Source organism: Vicugna pacos, chromosome 21 (assembly GCF_048564905.1).
Source record: "Vicugna pacos chromosome 21, VicPac4, whole genome shotgun sequence".
NCBI lineage: Eukaryota > Metazoa > Chordata > Mammalia > Artiodactyla > Camelidae > Vicugna > Vicugna pacos.
In genome coordinates this window covers 3,617,497-3,635,303 of record NC_133007.1, presented here as the reverse complement: position 1 = coordinate 3,635,303, position 17,807 = coordinate 3,617,497, and the positions used below count along the sequence as shown (strand labels likewise).

At 49.7% G+C, this 17,807-nt stretch overlaps 1 protein-coding gene across 1 annotated transcript in view; it reads right to left on the bottom strand.

Moving 5' to 3' along the window:
* Nucleotides 1–2,821: 2,821 nt before the first annotated feature.
* The window catches only part of NIBAN1 (niban apoptosis regulator 1), a 144,720-nt gene continuing 129,734 nt past the window's right edge, over nucleotides 2,822–17,807 (bottom strand). The window contains exons 10-14 of the mRNA XM_072945936.1: nucleotides 16,820–16,981; nucleotides 15,199–15,309; nucleotides 13,112–13,219; nucleotides 9,079–9,190; nucleotides 2,822–6,863 (exon numbers count right to left, since the gene is read on the bottom strand). Coding sequence (XP_072802037.1) covers nucleotides 5,731–6,863; nucleotides 9,079–9,190; nucleotides 13,112–13,219; nucleotides 15,199–15,309; nucleotides 16,820–16,981 — 1,626 coding nt within the window. The 3' untranslated portion in view covers nucleotides 2,822–5,730. The remainder of the gene's footprint in view (nucleotides 6,864–9,078; nucleotides 9,191–13,111; nucleotides 13,220–15,198; nucleotides 15,310–16,819; nucleotides 16,982–17,807) is intronic.

Below are 17,807 nucleotides of genomic sequence, written 5' to 3'. Positions count from 1 at the left end.
AGGACCCCGACCCCCACGCGCGCTTCAGGCAGCAGCCAGCACAGCGCGGGGCAGCGAGCGGGGGTGTGGGACGCTTACCGGGAGGGTCAGCTCTTAGCCTCAAAGTCACCTCAATGTCTTGCAGAAATTCCCCAACACACAAACCCACTTTCCTACAACAACTCCACGTGGAATTGCTGGTACAAAGAGAGCCCTCGGCATGACATATGCCTGCCCCTTTGCGTAGACACCAGAGGGAGGAGAACGAAACTGGGTCTACAGACGGCCTGGACGGCATCCATAGCGGAACCGGGACGCCTGGAAAGAGTGTGCAGGGTCTGACATAAATGGATCTGGATAAAAATTTTCTTCAGAGTGTCCGTGGGCAGCTGGATTTCGGAGTTTAGTTCACGCCACAGATGAAATAAAAGAGGCAAGAAACAAAGGGCAAACAGTAGGTTCAACACTCAAACCTGCACTTCCTTGCACAGAGTCCGCAGTCACCACTCCTGCTGTCGGAACGCTTCTTCTTTTTGAAGAACCACCATTTGCTTCCCAGTTTTCCCAACGGGACTGAGTTCCCTAAAATCAGGGTCCACGTCTCCTTCCCTGCTCCTTGCTCATCCTCAAGAGGAGGGCTTGCCAGAAGGAAGATGCTGACCATTAATTCTTGGACATTTGCTCAGGTTTCACAGACTTCAGTACCATTCAAGGGTAAGCCTTCTTAAACTTTTAGCACTGTTGACCTCATAGGGACCCCAGGAAAATCCAGTGAAGGCTGCTGTCCTGAAAACTAGGAGGTGCTTCAGAGTAGCTCGCTTGACTTAGGCACAGCCTGGCTCTGACACTCCCTCCCAGAGGGATGGGTGCGCACAGACACAGGGTCAAGTCCCATCGTTAAAGCAGAAGTATCTCAGTGAACTTCCCAGGGTCACAGATCCTTATTACGTGTTAAGGGCTCACCTGCAAGGACCTGGGCTCTGCTAAGGACACAAAGACTAAAGGCCGGGTCCCTGCCCCAAGGCACCAGAAAGGCGGATGGCTGCAGCAGTGAGAGAGGATGCCCAGAGGTGAGCAAGGTGAGTTCAGCACAGTGGTACTGGGGGTGGGGGTGGGGTGGGGAAACTGGCCTGACTGGTCCTGACTGTCACAGGAAAGGTGGGAATTGGTCAGGGTGGGAAGGGAGTGACAGATAGTCTCGGCAAAGGGGAGGCTATGGCAAAGGCTGAGAAGTGTTCAAGTGGGAGCGGCTCCAAGCCTGGGAGAAGAGAAGCGCTTTTGTTGACTCCTCCTGGGACTTCCATCCGTTGCATCAAAGCCACACCAAATAAGCATACAATCTAAGAAAAAAACATGCAAAAGTAGCTTCAGACCCCCCTCACCTCCAATTCCAATCTGATTATCGGCCCTGTGGAGGTGTCTTGGAGAAGCAACTCTGGGCATGGTTCTTGCACACTAGAAATTTGGTATGGAAGGGCGAGAGGGAGTGGTGAAGCTTGTGCCACACCAAGTATCCCCATCGCTGCTGGACTTGATTCTCTAATGCTTCTTCTCTTGCCAGAAGCCAGTAAAGTGCAGATAAAGTTAAAGCTGAGATTATAGTCAGGAGAGGAAATAAACACCCTTTCGGGGCTCTCCCTGGCCACGTCCACGCTGAAGATTTGAGTTTACTGATACAGGGACCATGTCCACCATGTCCACCTCTGTTTCCCCAGCACCCACTAGAGCCCCTAAATTGAGAAGAGGCAGTCATTGTTTTTTGGATGGCATGATCTCATGGATGAGTGAGCAACTGTGGATACTGGTGTGTAAATATTGTTTTATTTGTAATTCTAGAAAGAATGAATGTTTTACTCAGAGTTGCCCATTGAAAACAAATTTGTTTGAACAGCAGTTCAATTACATCAAGAGTAATTGCCCATTGCTGTGTTACAGACGTAATCCAATTCCTAGAGAAATTAGCATATGCATTTTAAAAGCATAATCACGCCTGACATCAACTAACTTCCCTGTGGATTCCTTCCCGAGGACAGAAAAGGGAAAGTTCCGTAACACAGCAACAGTGACTCGCCTTTCAGTCTCTGAGGACTGTTCCTCCAGTCTCAAGGATGACATTTGCTTAAACGATGAAGCCAGCCCCAATTCCAAATAAATATGACACCTGCACACTTCTCCAAGGACAAACATTTTATTGCAATATAGGCACTTGGCAGGGTAAATATGTGGCTAGAAAGTGTTTTAAATTTATTTGCTTTATATAATGACCAGAAAAATCAAACCACAGTGTAGACTTCTTTGTTGAAGTTGCAGACTTCAGACGGCAAATCGCAAAACCCATTTGTTTACAGTAAGAAGCCATGTGTAGCCAACTTTTTTACCTTGTGAAACTGTGTTATTATTTTAGTCAGTGATGTCTTTCTCTTCCCCAAATTATTTTTTAAACTTATTTATTTGTTTAAACCATCACTCTTTTAAATTATTTATTAGGTGGGGAGCTAATAAGGTTCATCTATTTATGTATGTTTAGAGGAGGTGCTGGGGGTTGAACCCAGGACCTTGTGCACGCTAAGCATGCGTTCTACCACTTGAGCTATATCCTCCCCTGCTCTCCCGCAAACTAAAACTGCTATGTAGCATACATTCTATAGCAATTTTTATAAAGAAATAAAAATCACTGTCTGAAGGAATTGTAGAGCCCTTTGAGATCACCGTCTCCGATCTGAAGGGTTACAAAACCAGACTCGAGAATTTTGTAATGAAAGGTAGAAGATCGAGCTGGAAGGCCCGCAGTTTTTCATACTCAGCCTCTTTATAAAGTTTTTGGACAAACTGGAATCTTACCCTTGTGATCTCCAAAATGCTTTTTTTGGGGGGTGGGGGTGGGGAAAGGTTTATAATGTAAGGCACTACTGTCTCTGCTCTAAGCTGCAAAGGAAAAGATGACAAGCTAATTTTTTTCAAGGAAAATATTCTTTGTGAAAGGTCAACAGTAATACAACTGGTTAAAAGTCACGGATTTTTTTTTGCCAAAAACCATGTCTTGAGGTTTTATACATTTCAGACAGAGTTGCCCCTAGGAGGGATCCCCAAGAGCAGCCTGCAGAGGCTTCTCCAGCTGCTCTTTTAAATCCCAGTAACCTTGTTCCAACCCAAAACCCCTGAAACAACACAGGCAAGTCTGTATTAAAAGCAAGACAAACCCATAGTAATAGGAAGCTATTCCACTCAACCTGTTTAAACGAATAAGGGAATTTGTAATGAACTTTCGTTTGCTGTTCCATCTTGCAATGGAACAATCATCTGACTTAATCTAGTGAACTTGGCTTTTGTGAAGTATGTACAGAGCAATTCTTTGTGTTCTCAGCTATGTCTTCCACGTAGTGTCCGGTCCCCTCTGGCCTATGGATGGGTAAAGGGAGGGCACTGATGTTCATCCTTCCAGTGAAGGGACACCTACTCTCTTTTCGGGTTGGAAAAATCTCTTAGCCTTCCAAGGGGAGCCAGAAGCCCTGAGGTGAGCAGAGGGAGGAAGCTGGATGCCCTGGCCTGGGCTCAGCGTGGGCCAGGACCTCCTGGCTTGCTTGTCACGATCCTTCCAGAGAGAAGGGCAGTTCTTGGCAAGTCTGGGCACTGCTCCTTTGGCTCCTGGCCTTACTGGGCAGCGCATCGACCATCTGGCCACCTGCCCCTTGGACTCGGGACATGATTTAAGGGAAGACTCCCCAAGGGCAGAAAACCCAAGTGGAAACACCTCCCTGCCAGACAGCAAGCCCCAGACAGTCGAGCACAGCGGCGCGGTGGGGCGCGGGTCTCACGTTTCCTGAGCCACCCGGCACAGGCGGTTCCCTGCAGGAGTCGAGTGACTTAAGAAGGCTGGGAGCCATTATTCAAGGCTGCGTGTGTTTCTAGCAGGAAGTCCACATGATGACTAAACCCTAGTGTCTGTCCTTGAAGAGAGGAGTCCTTGGAAGAGACAGGAAGTGAACATAACTGCAAAATTCCATGCCAGACACAAGGACGTGAGCGAGCAGAGGCAGGGCCGGAACCAGGGGAGAAGCGACCTCCGCCCCCTTCCCTGTAACAAGACCCTTCACAGATGTGAGGGCCCAAACACTCTAAGGAAAGTTGGAACAACGCAATATGAGAGTATACTGATACTGATTATTTTTTCATCCCTTATGACCTAGAAATCCACGAAATTCTCCACCTTGAGTTGGAGAGGGAGATATTTTAAATCCTGGTTAAATGGTTAAACTATGTGACAAGTTCTTTAAAAAGCTGATATAAATTTACTTACTGATAATGATCAAAACAAGCTCTTAGGACAGGATGTGGGGATCCAATGTTACAATTTGTGGAAGGAAATTTCAAGATGCAGTGCCAGGACTAACACTTTTACAATCTGGTATTTTTCTGAAGGACAAGAGAACACATCTTTTTAATCATTCGCATGTGAGTCTATTCCACTTTTAACACTGACTGTTGAAGGTCACAGTCCATTCAGAAGATGTGTTTCTATTCCCATTAAAGTGTAAGTTCAGGGAGAAAGAACAGTCTTTTCCACCGCAGTTTTCCAGCTCCAGGGACGCAACAGGACCCAGTCTGCTGAGCAACTGAACAGATGATGTCCATTCTTGGTAACATCTTTGGAACTTAAAGGTACGTATCTTGGGTTTCCTCTTTCCGTCTTCCTTTTTTCTCTCTCTTCTTTCTCTCTTACCTTCTTTCTTTCTTTCTTTAATTCATTTTATTTATTTATTCATTCATTCTCCTTCGGAGAATAAACCAGGACCATTTCAACGGAAAGACAGAAAGCTGTCATGGGTTGAAAATTGGCTTTTTTCTTTTAGATTAAATCCCCCTGGGCCTTTTATTTTATGCCAGACAAGCACCTTACCTTTTCTCTTTTTTTGTTTTCTTTTTCTTTCTTTTTGTTTTTTTGATTACTGTGCCTAACACAGCATGTGGCACAGAATAGCTGCTCAGACAATGTTTAATTGGTAGGCTTCATGCTTGGTAGTTTAGCTAAGCTCTTTCTCTGCCCAGTTTAAGGCTAATTGGGAATGCTTTCAGGCTTCAAATGCCAAGGAAATTTTCTTGCCTCATCTGACTTTCTCCAAAAAGTGATTAGTTAGTAAGAATCAACAAGATTAATTAATAAGAAGTTGATCGCTGAATGAGTAACAGGTCCAGACGGTCCCACAGACTACAGCCTTCCTTGGCTTCTGCTCAGAGCCCCCTGAGACGTCTCAGGCTCTGTGGGGCTGCACACAGCGCGGGGCGGGGTGTTCGGTGTTCACCCCCTTCCTTTCTTGCAGCCTGACTGTGGACGAAGCTGAGCCCTTAAGAGATGCTGAGGGTGCTGTAGTAGACGGTGAAGCTGGATTTGCAGGATACATTTGCATTCTTACAAAAAAAAGATACTTTAAAGCCTTAAAGTGCGTTAGAAAAAAATGAGCAGGCTGTCCCTACTGTTCCCTGTCTTCCCTGCAGCGCATCCCCTCCCTGGACCCCCTCAGCGGCCCCTCACCCCCAGCACTCCGTTACCTTTGTAATTCCTATTGAAATGCTCAAGCAATTACTTGTGGTGGAACAGATGAATTCCGTAAAGGTTTGCCTCAGTGCTTGCACCCACGTGGTTTCATTAGACGAGTTAAGGAAGTACTTATTACTTTTTGGGGGGGGGGGTAAACAACTTGGATGCCACCCCATAGCTGTATTCTCTCGCTGAGGTTCGCTACGTTGTCTCTCTCACTCCTCCGAGGGCTGGGCTGAGGGATCCTCTTTCTGTGAATCCAGGATGTCGGGACCTGGCCCACTCTCCACCACCCACTGACACTCGGGAGCGCGGGCAGCCTCGCGCTCCTCCGCATCCTGGCTGCTGGCAGCCTGGGCGGGGCTGCTCCCCGCTCCTGCTGCTTCCTCCGCAGAAGCCTGGCTCTCACGGGGGCTGGTCGGGGCGGAGCTGAAAACGCAGTCTTCCCGGGGCACAGCCTCAGCCTCCAGGGCGCGCGCCGCCTCCCCGCCGTCAAGCGCGTCCTGTCCGGAAGCGCGCGCTGCAGGCTCCGGCTCCCCGGGCCCCCCGGCCTCCCCGGCCTCCCCTGGCTCCGGTGCGAGGCCCGAGCCCGCGGGGCCCTCACCCGGCCCCTCACCGAGCGCCCCACAGGCCGGCTGAGGCTCTGCAAGAGCCCCCACCTCCGCGCCGCCCGCCTCGGGCTCCGGAGGGGGACGCGCGGCCTCCCTCCCGCCGACTTGGCTTCCTTCACAGCTGTCCCGGCCGGGGGCAGCTGCGTGGCTGGCCTCTGCGTCGGTCTGGGTTGTTGCCTCTTCTTTTTCACCGTCTTGGGGAGCAGGGGTCTCCTCGTTCGCATCTTCCTCAATCTTGAGCGGGGCAGGCCCCACTGGGACCTCGACGGCCACCGTCAGCAGATCTCTGAGCTCCTTCAAAGAGCCCGAGGCAGAGGTGGGCTCTTGGGCCTCGGGGGTCTCTCCGAACTCCAGCTCTGATGAGCGTGTGCCCAGGGCTCCGGCTGTGTGCTCTGCGGCCACCGGGCTCACAACAGGGTCACCCACGCCTGAAACGATGCCCTGCCCGTCTCCATCTGGGGGAGGGCTGGGAAGGGGGGCAGAAAGGCTTTCTCCTTTGGCCAGTGGGCTCAGGACCCCCCGCTGATTCCCCCCCGCTGGCTCCTGGAACACCTCCTCACTCGGGCTCTCAGTATCTGGGACTCCTGGCAGGATGGCCGAGGCTCTCCTGGCAGGGCTGGCCTGGTTTGATCCTGAAGGGGTTTTCAGATCAGTTAAGCTGGACACGCTTTCACTGGGCAAGGCCATGTTGTCTTCAAATAAATTGTGTTTCTTCAGGACAGCAGCTTCCTTTATCACTGAGAGATACCAGAAAGCAAAACATAACATTAACACTCTGCCCTGGCCAACCTTGATTTTCTGATTTTATCCAGAAACCAAACTCCCTTCTCAGCTTTTCTGGCCATCCAAATTCCCAATTTCAAGTTCCAGCTGGCATCCACCCTCTTCCAGGCAGCCTTCCCTGATGACCATACACTGGACAGCTGGAGTGTTCATTCACTCATTCCTTTACTCATTCATTTATCCAAACAGCACATATTTACTGGGCACAAAGTATGGGAAAGGCTCTGAGACTCCAAAGATGAATAAAACGTGGCCTTTGCTTTCAGGGAGCTCAAATCCATAATAGCATCACGTGTATCCCCATGGGCGCCCCCATCGTATCTCACTAGCTTCTGGTATGTGTGGCCCTGGTTTGTCTGCCTCGCCTGAAACTCCTTTAGGGCAGGTCGGGCCTTACGTTTCACCACTTTTACTCACAGTGCAGTCCTGCATGTGTAATGGGGTGCTCAGCACCGAGCATGCAAAGAGCCTGGTTGACCTGCAGTGTCCAAACTGAAGGCCTGGGTACAACTAGGTCATCCTGGAGGCCGTGAGAGGAGTGCCAACAATATTGACAAGCAGCAGCTGACATTTTTGACAACTGGCCTCCACCGTTGGCTGTGCAGGTGGCATAGGCCCAGCGACCTCACACCCGAGGGGGGAGCCACTCACATCACAAATAGCATGTACTACTGGGCGTGATATTCCAGCATCCTGTAGCAGAGTGTCCTGCTCAAACCACATCAGCATATCGTGACAATTTTTTAACAAAGAGCAGTCAGGCGTCTGGAGGAAGGGAGCCTTTCTCCAATTCCCCCAAAGGTGCCATGGCGGATGGGCAGCTGCCTTGACTGAGCCCGCCCTTGTGCAGACACTGCACCTGTAACAGAGGACAGACTGGACTCCAGACTGGATCTGCTTCTTTAGTTTTGACCACTGTGCCCTGCTTTTTCTAGGCTCAGTCTGGCCAGCTCTGCATGGTTTTCTACGTGCTTCCTTTTGGGAAACAATGTTGCCTTTAGCCTGAAATACACAGGAGCACCTACTCTCCCGGTGCTGGCCTTTAAGGATGTCAGCATTTCTGCACTTACGCGGAGATGGCAAGTTGCAAAACAGAGAATGACCTTTGTTTTGTTGGAGGTTTACAGGGACACCATGACCTGGCCCATGTGGAGGGCTGCAAGAACAAAGAATTCCTGAAGCAGGAAGTTTGCAACAACCAACCACACCCCGTCCCTTGGTGTGTTTTGTTTTGTTTTGTTTTTGCATAAGAGGAGCCTGTCTTCTGACTGGAGCAGGATGGTTCTCCTAGACATTACTCTGCCATCCTCTTGGTCTGCCGGCTTTCCAAATAGTCGTAATTCCTTGCCCCAACACCTCGTCTGCCGGTTTATTGGCCTGTCGTGCGGCGAGCAGCACGAGTCTGGACTCGGCACCACGCTGACATCTTTATACCCCTTCTCTCACCGGGGGCGCTGACTGTGACCTGGGACTTGTGCGTGGCCAGCTTCCTTTGTGCAGGGGTTACTGTGATGCTTTCTCTGGAAACCAGGTACATCTCAGGCCTACAGTGGTCAGGATCGCCCTCCATTTCGGTGTATTTCTAGCAAAGGTTTCCTCCCTGCACTGCTACCCCAAGCAAGGCCCGCCTCCACAGGACGCTGGGTGCTGGCGTTCCAAGGAGACTCAACAGCGGAGGGTCATCACCCAACGTCTCTCTGTCCGGCCGAGCGGAGGTGAGGAATGTGCTGAGGGAGCAGAGCAGCTGGGACGCCCTGCCGCTGAATCACCTCCTCCAGGCTCTGGGAGCCCGTGACTAAGAGCCCTTCTTCCTTTGTTCTGTCTGGAACAGCTGGAGGAAGACAGCTGTCGATGAGACACCCTTGATTTAATCTCTCTATACCTCGGTTTTTCTCATTTGAAAAATGAAGCTTCAAACTCCCATCAGTGAGATTTTAAAGAGACGTAACGTCTACCAGGCCAGCAGCGTGTATGCCGAGTCACGGCTGCCCAGCCAAGGGCAGCTGCCCTCCCCTCTCCCCTGTCCTCTCTGTCTCCCCAGCTCCCCGTGCCAGTGTCCTCTTCCCCTTTCATTCCTCGTCATAAAATCTGGCTGGCCTCATGGGGTCCCATTCAGGGGTACTCCCCTCTACCCAGGGCTTTCTCCAGCACCAGGGGAACCTTCATTACCTTTCAGGGCTTCATCAAGGAGGATCTGATGTAAAATCTCCTCGTAGACATTTTCAACGTGGATCATGTTGGTGTGATCTGCGAAGATGAACTGCTCATATTTCTGAAGTTCCTGGAGAGGGAGAGGGAAGAAGGTGAAGTCACAAGGCGTGAGATGCCCGTTGACAGAGGGGCCGTGGGAAGGCTGGCCCCCTCCCGCGGGCCCCCTTCCTTGGAGTGAGATGCGTTGACCGCCCCTTCCCCCAGGCACCGCTCCCTGTATTGGGCACATGCTCTGTGCCCTTCCAGGGCACTGGCACCAGAGATCCTGATCATTTCAAGGCCTTGTCAAGGGGTCTGAAGTCCTCATTTTTTCCATCATAACTAAAACATTTCCTTCTTTTTTTTTTCAATGCCAACAGTACTTCACTAAGGTATAAATTACACCCAGAACAATGCACACATTTTAAAAGTGCAGCTCAATGATTTTAAATATATAGATATACCCAAGTAACCATAACCCAGATCAAGACGGAGAACGTTCCCAGCACCCCCACACCCTTTTCCAGCCTACACCTCCCCGAGAGATAAGAGCGGATCTGGTGTCTGTCACAATGGATTTGCTTCTCTTGTTCCTTAACTTTATCTAAATGGAATCATGTATTCTTCTGTGTTTGTTTTTGAGATTCATCCATGTTGCCACATGTATCAGAAGCTCCTTCCTTCTTATTGATAAGTGGCATTCATTACGCGGATAAACTAAAATCGTTCACCAGTACCCCTACTGATGGATACCGACTGCTACGAACATCCCGGTGCGTGACAATGTGTGGATTTAGGGCTTATTTATCTTGCGTGTATACCCAGCAGTGAGACTGCTGGGCTGCAGAGTAGATGGTGTGTTTGACTCTATTAGAATGCGACTCCTTTTCAGGTGTGGACAATCTCTAGTTACGGACACTTCAGGAACGTGCTCCTCTTTCCCTCCAGCTGGCCCTGGGATGCGCTGATTACAACTAAGGCAATCCAGGCAGTGTGCAAAATCCTTCAACCCCTCCTGCTTTCCAAGGGTCTTCACACGGCTTGCCTGTTACCAGTATGAGGACAAGGCAGGGATCAAACTGTGCTGAATCATATCCCAGCGATTAACTCAGTGATCCTTGCGCCTGACAGTGCTGGAGGAGGGCGTCAACGGCTGGTTCTTAGGAAGCCAGAGACTTAGCAATGGGATTCGATGCCTTTTGTCTGGGGTGGGGGCACAGGATTTACAGCAGGTGATCAGAAGCCACCACATTCAGACAACTCTCAGTGCCTAGAACCTGGGGGGTCTGTAGCCCAGGACTGGGTTACAGGGGGCAAGAACGGGGTTCTTATGCCTTTATACCCGCCCTGGGGAAAGCCACAGGGTTGCAGAGACATGAGCTTCCATGACCCCGAGAGGGTCTGTGAGACAGGACTGATGCTCAGACCAGTGTCGCGTGGAAAGAGCACTGCCCAGGAGACTGGCCACTGCCTCGGAACAGCTGTGGGGACCCTGGGCCAGCCACGCCACCTTTGCGCCTCTCTCTCCCTCTGCAAAACGAGGCGCACAGGCTCATGTCCGCAACACCTGTCATCTCCCCACATGGTCTTCTACTCCTCAGCCCCCTCTTATTCATCCCGCAGGACTGGGCTAAAATACGACCCCGGGAAGTCGTCTCTGACCCCACAGGCAGAGTTGGGCAGCCTCCTGGGATCTCTGCCATCGCTCTTCCGCGTAGGGCTCCTGCTGTGACCGCCACAAAGCACGCTGCGTGCCTGTCTCCTGCCTCGAGGCTGTGAACCCCAGGACCAGCAGGGACGCCGGCCTGGCACAGTGCCTGGGTCACGTTTGATACATATTTTGTAGATGTTTGCTCAATAAACAAACACTGGACCTTTAAAATTTCCACCAGCTGAATAATTCTGCAGAAAGGAATCAGTGATGCTGTTGTGATATGTACAACTTTACAAAACAGGTCTTCTGTATTGAATTGATCAATCTGTGACATGTGTTTAATTCCCTGAGCCCATTAAGTTAGAATCCTTGAGGGTGGGTCTTGGAGAATCAGATTTAAAAAAAAAAATCTCCCAGGCAATTCTAATGTGCAGCTTGGGTTGAGCACCACAGATCGAGGAAGCTGTGACTTGAACCAAGGGGAACACACTTTAGTAAATATTGTACAGCGTGAGGAATAGAGCCAAAATTTTGTAATAACTGTAAATGAAAAGTAACTTTTAAAAATGGTATAAAAAAGAAATAAATAATTAGGAAAAAAAGAAATAAATAATTAGGAAAAAAAACCCAAATCTTCCCTGAAGCAGGTGCTCCCCTAGTTTATTTATTCTGCAAATCAAGATGTCTTTAAATTTCTTGACACTGATACAATATTCTTCATTACTGAAAATACTGGGCTTCAGTTTATTTGAAACCAGTTTCTCTTGATTACAAAAGCACAAGAGCCTCTTACAGATTAAGAACCACTCTGTTGACGCCTGGGAAGAGGGGAGCAGACGAGAAGGGGGACTTGCCTCGCCCCTCCCCTCCCCTGGGAGGAGGTGGCTCCGAGGCCCCCGCGTTGCCTTTGGGACTGGAAACAGCCACCCTAAGCAGAACGTCTACATGGAGACGTATCCAAGGTGGACGGGGTCATCCTTTGAGCGACTGGATTTTTCCATCCACATCAGGCAAGAGACAGTCATACAGACAGATTCTTTACTGCCCTGACTAGATCAAATCCTTTTCTATGAAAGAAATATACCCCAGAAATCGGTGTCAGGTACTAGGTATGCCCATGACTTTCTAAAGAGAAATAGCGTTTACAGAGTGAAAAAATGACCAAAGAAATTTCCACAGTAAAATAACTCACCCAAAACATTGTAATGTTTCAATGTTTGGCGACTCTAAGTGGCCCCAAAGCACTTCTTAAATCCTAAAAAGCTCTTTATCGTTTTTGCCAAGAAGGAGGAGGCCTTACAAATGTCCCAGCTCGCAGATCACGCAGTAGCAGCCAAAGCAGCAGTAAATCCCATTTACTGAGTGCAGGCCGTGTTAGCAGTGAGTGTGGGCTGGATTCAGACTCTGGCGATTACCAGCTCTGGGGTCGGGCCCCGTTACTTGACCCCTCAGATGTCCTCGTTCATGCAAGGAGGATACAAACATTACCTCCTCATAGGGCTGGCATGAGTACCACTGAGAGAATCCATTCAAAGTGTTTAGCACGGAGCCCAGCCTGTGGTAAGCATTCATCAAATGTTAACTGTACCATCCTAGTCTTCTCAGAAGGATACTGCAAAATACTACTCCCTCTGTTTCCTAGGAGATGAAATCGAGGCCAAGAGAAAGGAAATGTGACTTGCCCAAGGTCCCAGAGCGGATTTGTGGGGGAGCTGGGGCTCGAACCCAGGTCTCAGCCCAGCCTCACCAGCTCAGCCTGCTCTGCAGACTAGGTCACACCTCCATGATCACGGCTGTCACTGGTTGCCTAGTGTGTGTAGCAACTTTAAATGGTTTCAGTTTCATTGATTTCAGCAAGCAGACGTTACTGGATTTAACTGAACAAATATCCTTCTGTAATCATGTTAACTTAAGGCCTTTCCCTGGATGTGGTGGTCCAGTTTCAGAGGACAGGCTGGACCTATGAGTCACACCATAATGAGGAACACCTGGTATCCTTCCTTGGCCATCTTATGCAAACCCTTAACTCGGTTCAAACTCAGATCATCACCCTTTGAGCTTCTGTCTTGTCCAAAGGTCGGCAAATCCAGCCGGCTGCTTGCTTTTGTAAATAAAGTTTTATTGGAACACAGCCTGTGCCTTTGTTTATGTATTATCTGTGGTTGGCGTCTGTGCTGTAACAGCAGAACTGAGTGGTTGCAACAAAAATAGCATGGCCACGAAGCCTAAAACATCTGCTGTCCGACCATTTATGGGAGAAGTTTGTTGACCCCTCCCTGGTCATCTACTGTTTGTAAGCACATCCTGACCAAAAGTTTGCTTGAACTTCACAGGCAACAAGATAGCCCACCGTCTTACCGGTTTGCACATGGACGCCAGGGCCTTCTGCACGGTGGGGAGTGTGATCTGAACCAGCGCCTCTTGAAATATCCTCTTCCGGACGGTGCTGCTGTCATAATCGTATTGCTGCCAATGCAGAGGTAGAAACGTGTGCCAAACAGCAGCGTCAGTCTCTTAGCCTTTGCTTAAATAAGGGACTCAGCTACTGACTTCATCTCCGCTGCCCGCCCCCAGCCCACCCCCAATTTCTGAGGCCACCTGCGGTGTTTCCAAGGTTTCAGAGATCTTTCTATGCAATTCGCTGTCACTCTGGGTGGGCGTTATAACTGATAACGACCACCTTACCCTCCCCTCTTACAGATCCGGAAACTGAGGTAAGACCAGAACAGAGTGACTTCTGTGTTACAAAGTTGGGGACAGAACAGGGGGATGAACCTGTCCTTTGTCACCCCGTCCTGGGTAGGTCCATGGGGGCCATGATCATCCTCCCTCGACATCCGGAAAGTGAGGCTGGTGGGCCATCGTGATTTTCACACGGTGTGGGGGGTGTCGTCTAGCTCACAGCTGCAGGGACACTGTGGCACGTTAACCAAAGGAGTTTAGTATCTCAACAGGAAAGATGGTGAATCGCTCTGTTCTACACGGAACACCCAAACCTAGAAGCCAGGGTTTGGTTTTAGGCGTTGCTTTAAGGGGTGGGCCACAGACAACCTGGAGCGTAGTCACAGCTGTGTGAGCAGAAAGGTCAGGCCAAATACAGAATGGTAAAGAGATTTATGTTGGAGATGACAACCTGGGGCAAAATTAGAGCTCTATTCAAATGACCAAAGGCTGCCATGCGGGAGAAGGACATGGACAAAGGGCAGAACCAGAGTTACCAGCGGTGAGAACGCTGGCCTAACACTGGGAAGCAAGTTCCTGCAGTTAAAAAGTGTCGAGAGAAGAGAAGGCCGGTCCTGAGAGGTGTAGAGTGTGCCGACGCTGGAGGGGCCACTGACATCGACACTGCCTTTTCTTTCTCAATGGCAGGTTCATTCTCATGCATGTTACCACCACAAATACTGCTTTTCATCTCAATGATTTGGTTGCCAGAGTTTCCTACTGCCTATGAGGCATTAAGATCAGACCTGAAGTTCAGGGACCCCCTCCTAGGCTCTGTGAGACTTTGAACTTCTGCTCCAAAGCCCCGTTTAGGGAAAGTAGGTCATAAAAAATTTGTGGACTAGGTTTGGGGATACTTTTAGCTCTAAGCTCCCATTGACTAGCCTGTTGAGCTTATGTAAGTCATGTCAGATCTCAGGGACTTCGTTCCCTCATCTTTACAATATTTCATTGCTCTCACAAGGTTTTGTGAGAATCAAACGAAACAGTTTTTTTGGGGGGGGAGCTTAAAAAGATGCCCTACATAGGCAAGCTCCTATTATTACAAGCATTTTGATATGTACTTATGCACGAAGCGCATTTAAAACAATTTCATATAGTAGGCATCTTTTCCTTGGAGTGTTTCCTTTGCCATGAGATTTTGATTTTTCTGAAAAATTTTTCATTTAAGTGGGCTCTACTACCCTGTAAACTCTTTGAAGAAAGAGTGTGCCTTCCCTATTTTTCTATTCCACGTAATACCTATCACAATTCTTTGTTTAGTGGACAGCCAATAAATATCAAGTCCAACTGCTACTCAGCTAAGCCCAGATGTGTCACTTCTGGCCAATAAACAAGGATGCTGAGGTCCTGTGGTCCCTAAAGTAGCCACTAGATGGCAGAATCAGCACGAAAGTCAGGGGGCACTGCCGCTGGATGAAAGCCACTGGTAACTCGGCGGGAAGAGGAGGGAAAAAGCTAAAAAGGGGAGGGGGGGGTGCAAGTGAAAGAGAGAACTTGGTATTTTCCACTTAACAAAAGAAATGGAGGTGTCGGCGTACAGCTCAGTGGTACAGCGTGTGCCTATTAGAATGCACGAGGTCCTGGGTTCCATCCCCGGTACCCCCTTTAAAAAAAAATCCTCCCCTCCCATAATAAAAAATATATAAATAAAAATTTAAAAAAATAAAGAAATGGGTCATGTTCTTGCTTCGTGCTTCCCACAAACGAGAGAACAGTCTTACCTTTAAGACTCGGAGCTTAACCTTCTCGATGGCGACTGTGGTTTTGGGGGCCTCGCCTTGGAGATGTGGGGAGAGCAGCTGCTCGAACGTGAACACTGCATTCTCCATTAGCTGGAAACCAAGAGCAACATAGAAACAGACCGCAGTCAGGCTGGGTCAGCACCCCCAGGTCTGCAGGGGTCTGGAGAGAAGGGAAGGGCTGAGCCTCAGAGATGACACCCTCAGGGCAGCACCCTAGGGGTGACCCAGGGCAACAGATCCTCAAGCTAGGAAACAGACACACACACACACAACTGTGCACGTACGTGTACATGTATGTGTAACTTCTCATCCCTTCTCTTTCCACCCTGACCTGGAAAGCCCAAGGCCGTGGGGTTGAGGATATCACCATCTCCCGTGACCAACCCCTTCCTCTGCTCTTTGGTACCTACAGCCAGGGCTCAACGAAGTCAGGTGGGAGACCTCTCTGATTATTTTTTGGCTCCTGAGTCCTACATCTCCACTTTCAGGTGGAGGTAAACCATGCCAGCACATCTCCCGCCCCGCTTTCCAGTCTACCACCTCCCTTCCCTTCCCTCCTCTGCCAGGCCGGGAAGGGAGGCAGGGTCCGCGGTTGGTGGAGACGGTGGGTGAGATGCTCATGGGTTAGGAAACAGAAGGAGTTCAGATTCCTTATTGTCTGCACTTGTGTCTGCAGCCATTTCACCGGGGTCCAGTATTACTAAAGGACCTTCTGTTAAACCATTGACCAATTTTGTTCCTTGTCCATCTTTGATCTCGTACAACTCAGAAGCTAGATAATAAATAAAATGTACCACTTAATCCTGCCTATAACTTTTATGGAAAAAAAATGCTCCTTTCTTTCTCGAGCCTGCAGTCTGAAAGCACCCCAACACTGCCGTGAGTTTATCTGAGAATCTGTGCCGCCATCAGCTCCCTGAGGCGGGAGCTGGCACACTGTCCAGCTCCACAGGAGGCGCCCCTGGAGCATGCGGAGTAGAAATGTACTCTCATGGCTCCGATGATCACACCTGTCCTTCACTTAGAAAGGACCAAAATACAGAACAAGTTTGTGCCATTCATTCCTGTTCCTGGAGAAAAAGTTCCCCGTGGGAAGAAAAGGAACCTACCAAGCGGACTCAAGAAGTCCAGACTTAAAGCTGTGACTGCGTGATTGATTGACTGACCTTTAACTAGGTTAGGGAATTAATTCAAGCCAGTGGTTCTCCATCCTGGCTGCATATTTAAAGCAGTATGAATTAAAGAAGCATTTAATTATCAGAAAAAAAAAGATTTCAGAATCACTAGGAATGTGGTCTGGACGTGAGTTCTTCTTCAAAGCTCCCTGGAGGATTCTAATGTGCAGCTGACGTTAAAGGCACTGATTTGACAAATCGAGTAATTATCAATTAATGCTGCTTTATTTCCCTGAGATATTTCTTCTCTACGATGCTCATCAATATGGAAGAAAGATGAAACCAGCTGGAGCAGGGCAGAGTGTGTCCTCGCCCAGCACGATGCCTCGCTTCCCGGAGCTGCACCAGCGCACCTGTCTCACTGGCCACACTCGTCTCTCCGCGCCCCCATCCGCACCCACTGCGGACGACCCCAATGCCCCCACCTCTTGCATGTAGTTCTGGGTCCTCTGAACCACCAGATCGATGTGGGGGAATCTGAAACGGCTCTTGAGATCCTGCAGGTGCTCCTGAAGCAGGTTGACTTTAATATAACAAGGTTCCATCTTCATGGAGTCCAGTGGAAGACTCGTAAGCCGGTCCAGATGCTGCATTTTGGGGAAGGGAAAAATTAAACAGCCCCAGACATAGGAACCATTTAACGTACCTATTATGTATGACATAAATTTTAAAACAATCAAACGTATGTTATTAGAGTGATGACTTCTCAGATCACTGCATCTGTGACCTCTTCATTGTCCTATTTCCCTCCTTAGCTGGGTCCTTGAGGCCACTCTGCTGCTAGGACACAGACTGGTCTGAGAGCCAGAGGGAGGACGGAGGCACCCGGGGATGTGGTCGGTGGGCTCTTCCCAGGCTCTCGATGGACCCCAAGTGTCCCCGTCCCGCGCTCAGGCGGGCTCTCTGGCACTGGAACGGCTGGGCCCAGGAGCCTCCAAACCCTTCTTTAATGAGTGACATCTCCCTCAGGAAACCCCAGGGGGTCAGGGCGCCCCCGGGCTCCTGCGCTCCCAGGGGAAAGCCAGAGCCCCCACAGTCCTCTGTGGCCCTGGCAGCGCCCACAGGGCTTCCCTCCGCTCATGGATGAGGGGATGGGTGAGCTGGGAAGCGGCCTGGCCTGGAAGAAGCATCCAGTTTTATAACCTGGCATCCCCCCTCCTCTAGGCTGTACAAGGGACAACTTGATCGATGAGGCCGTCCGGCTTCCAGCAAGAGGGAGCGCGACAGACCTTGTCCACTAAAGACGTCACGGGTTATCCCCGTCTTCTTACACCGCGCACGTCGTTGCCAACAGCATGCATCCTATTTTCCAAGCTGACCTAAAAGTCATTTTTAAAATTGAATATTGGAGGTCTGGAGTGAACAGGAGAGTGGGTGGAGAAAGAGAAGACAGAAAGAGAGGTGCTGAAAACG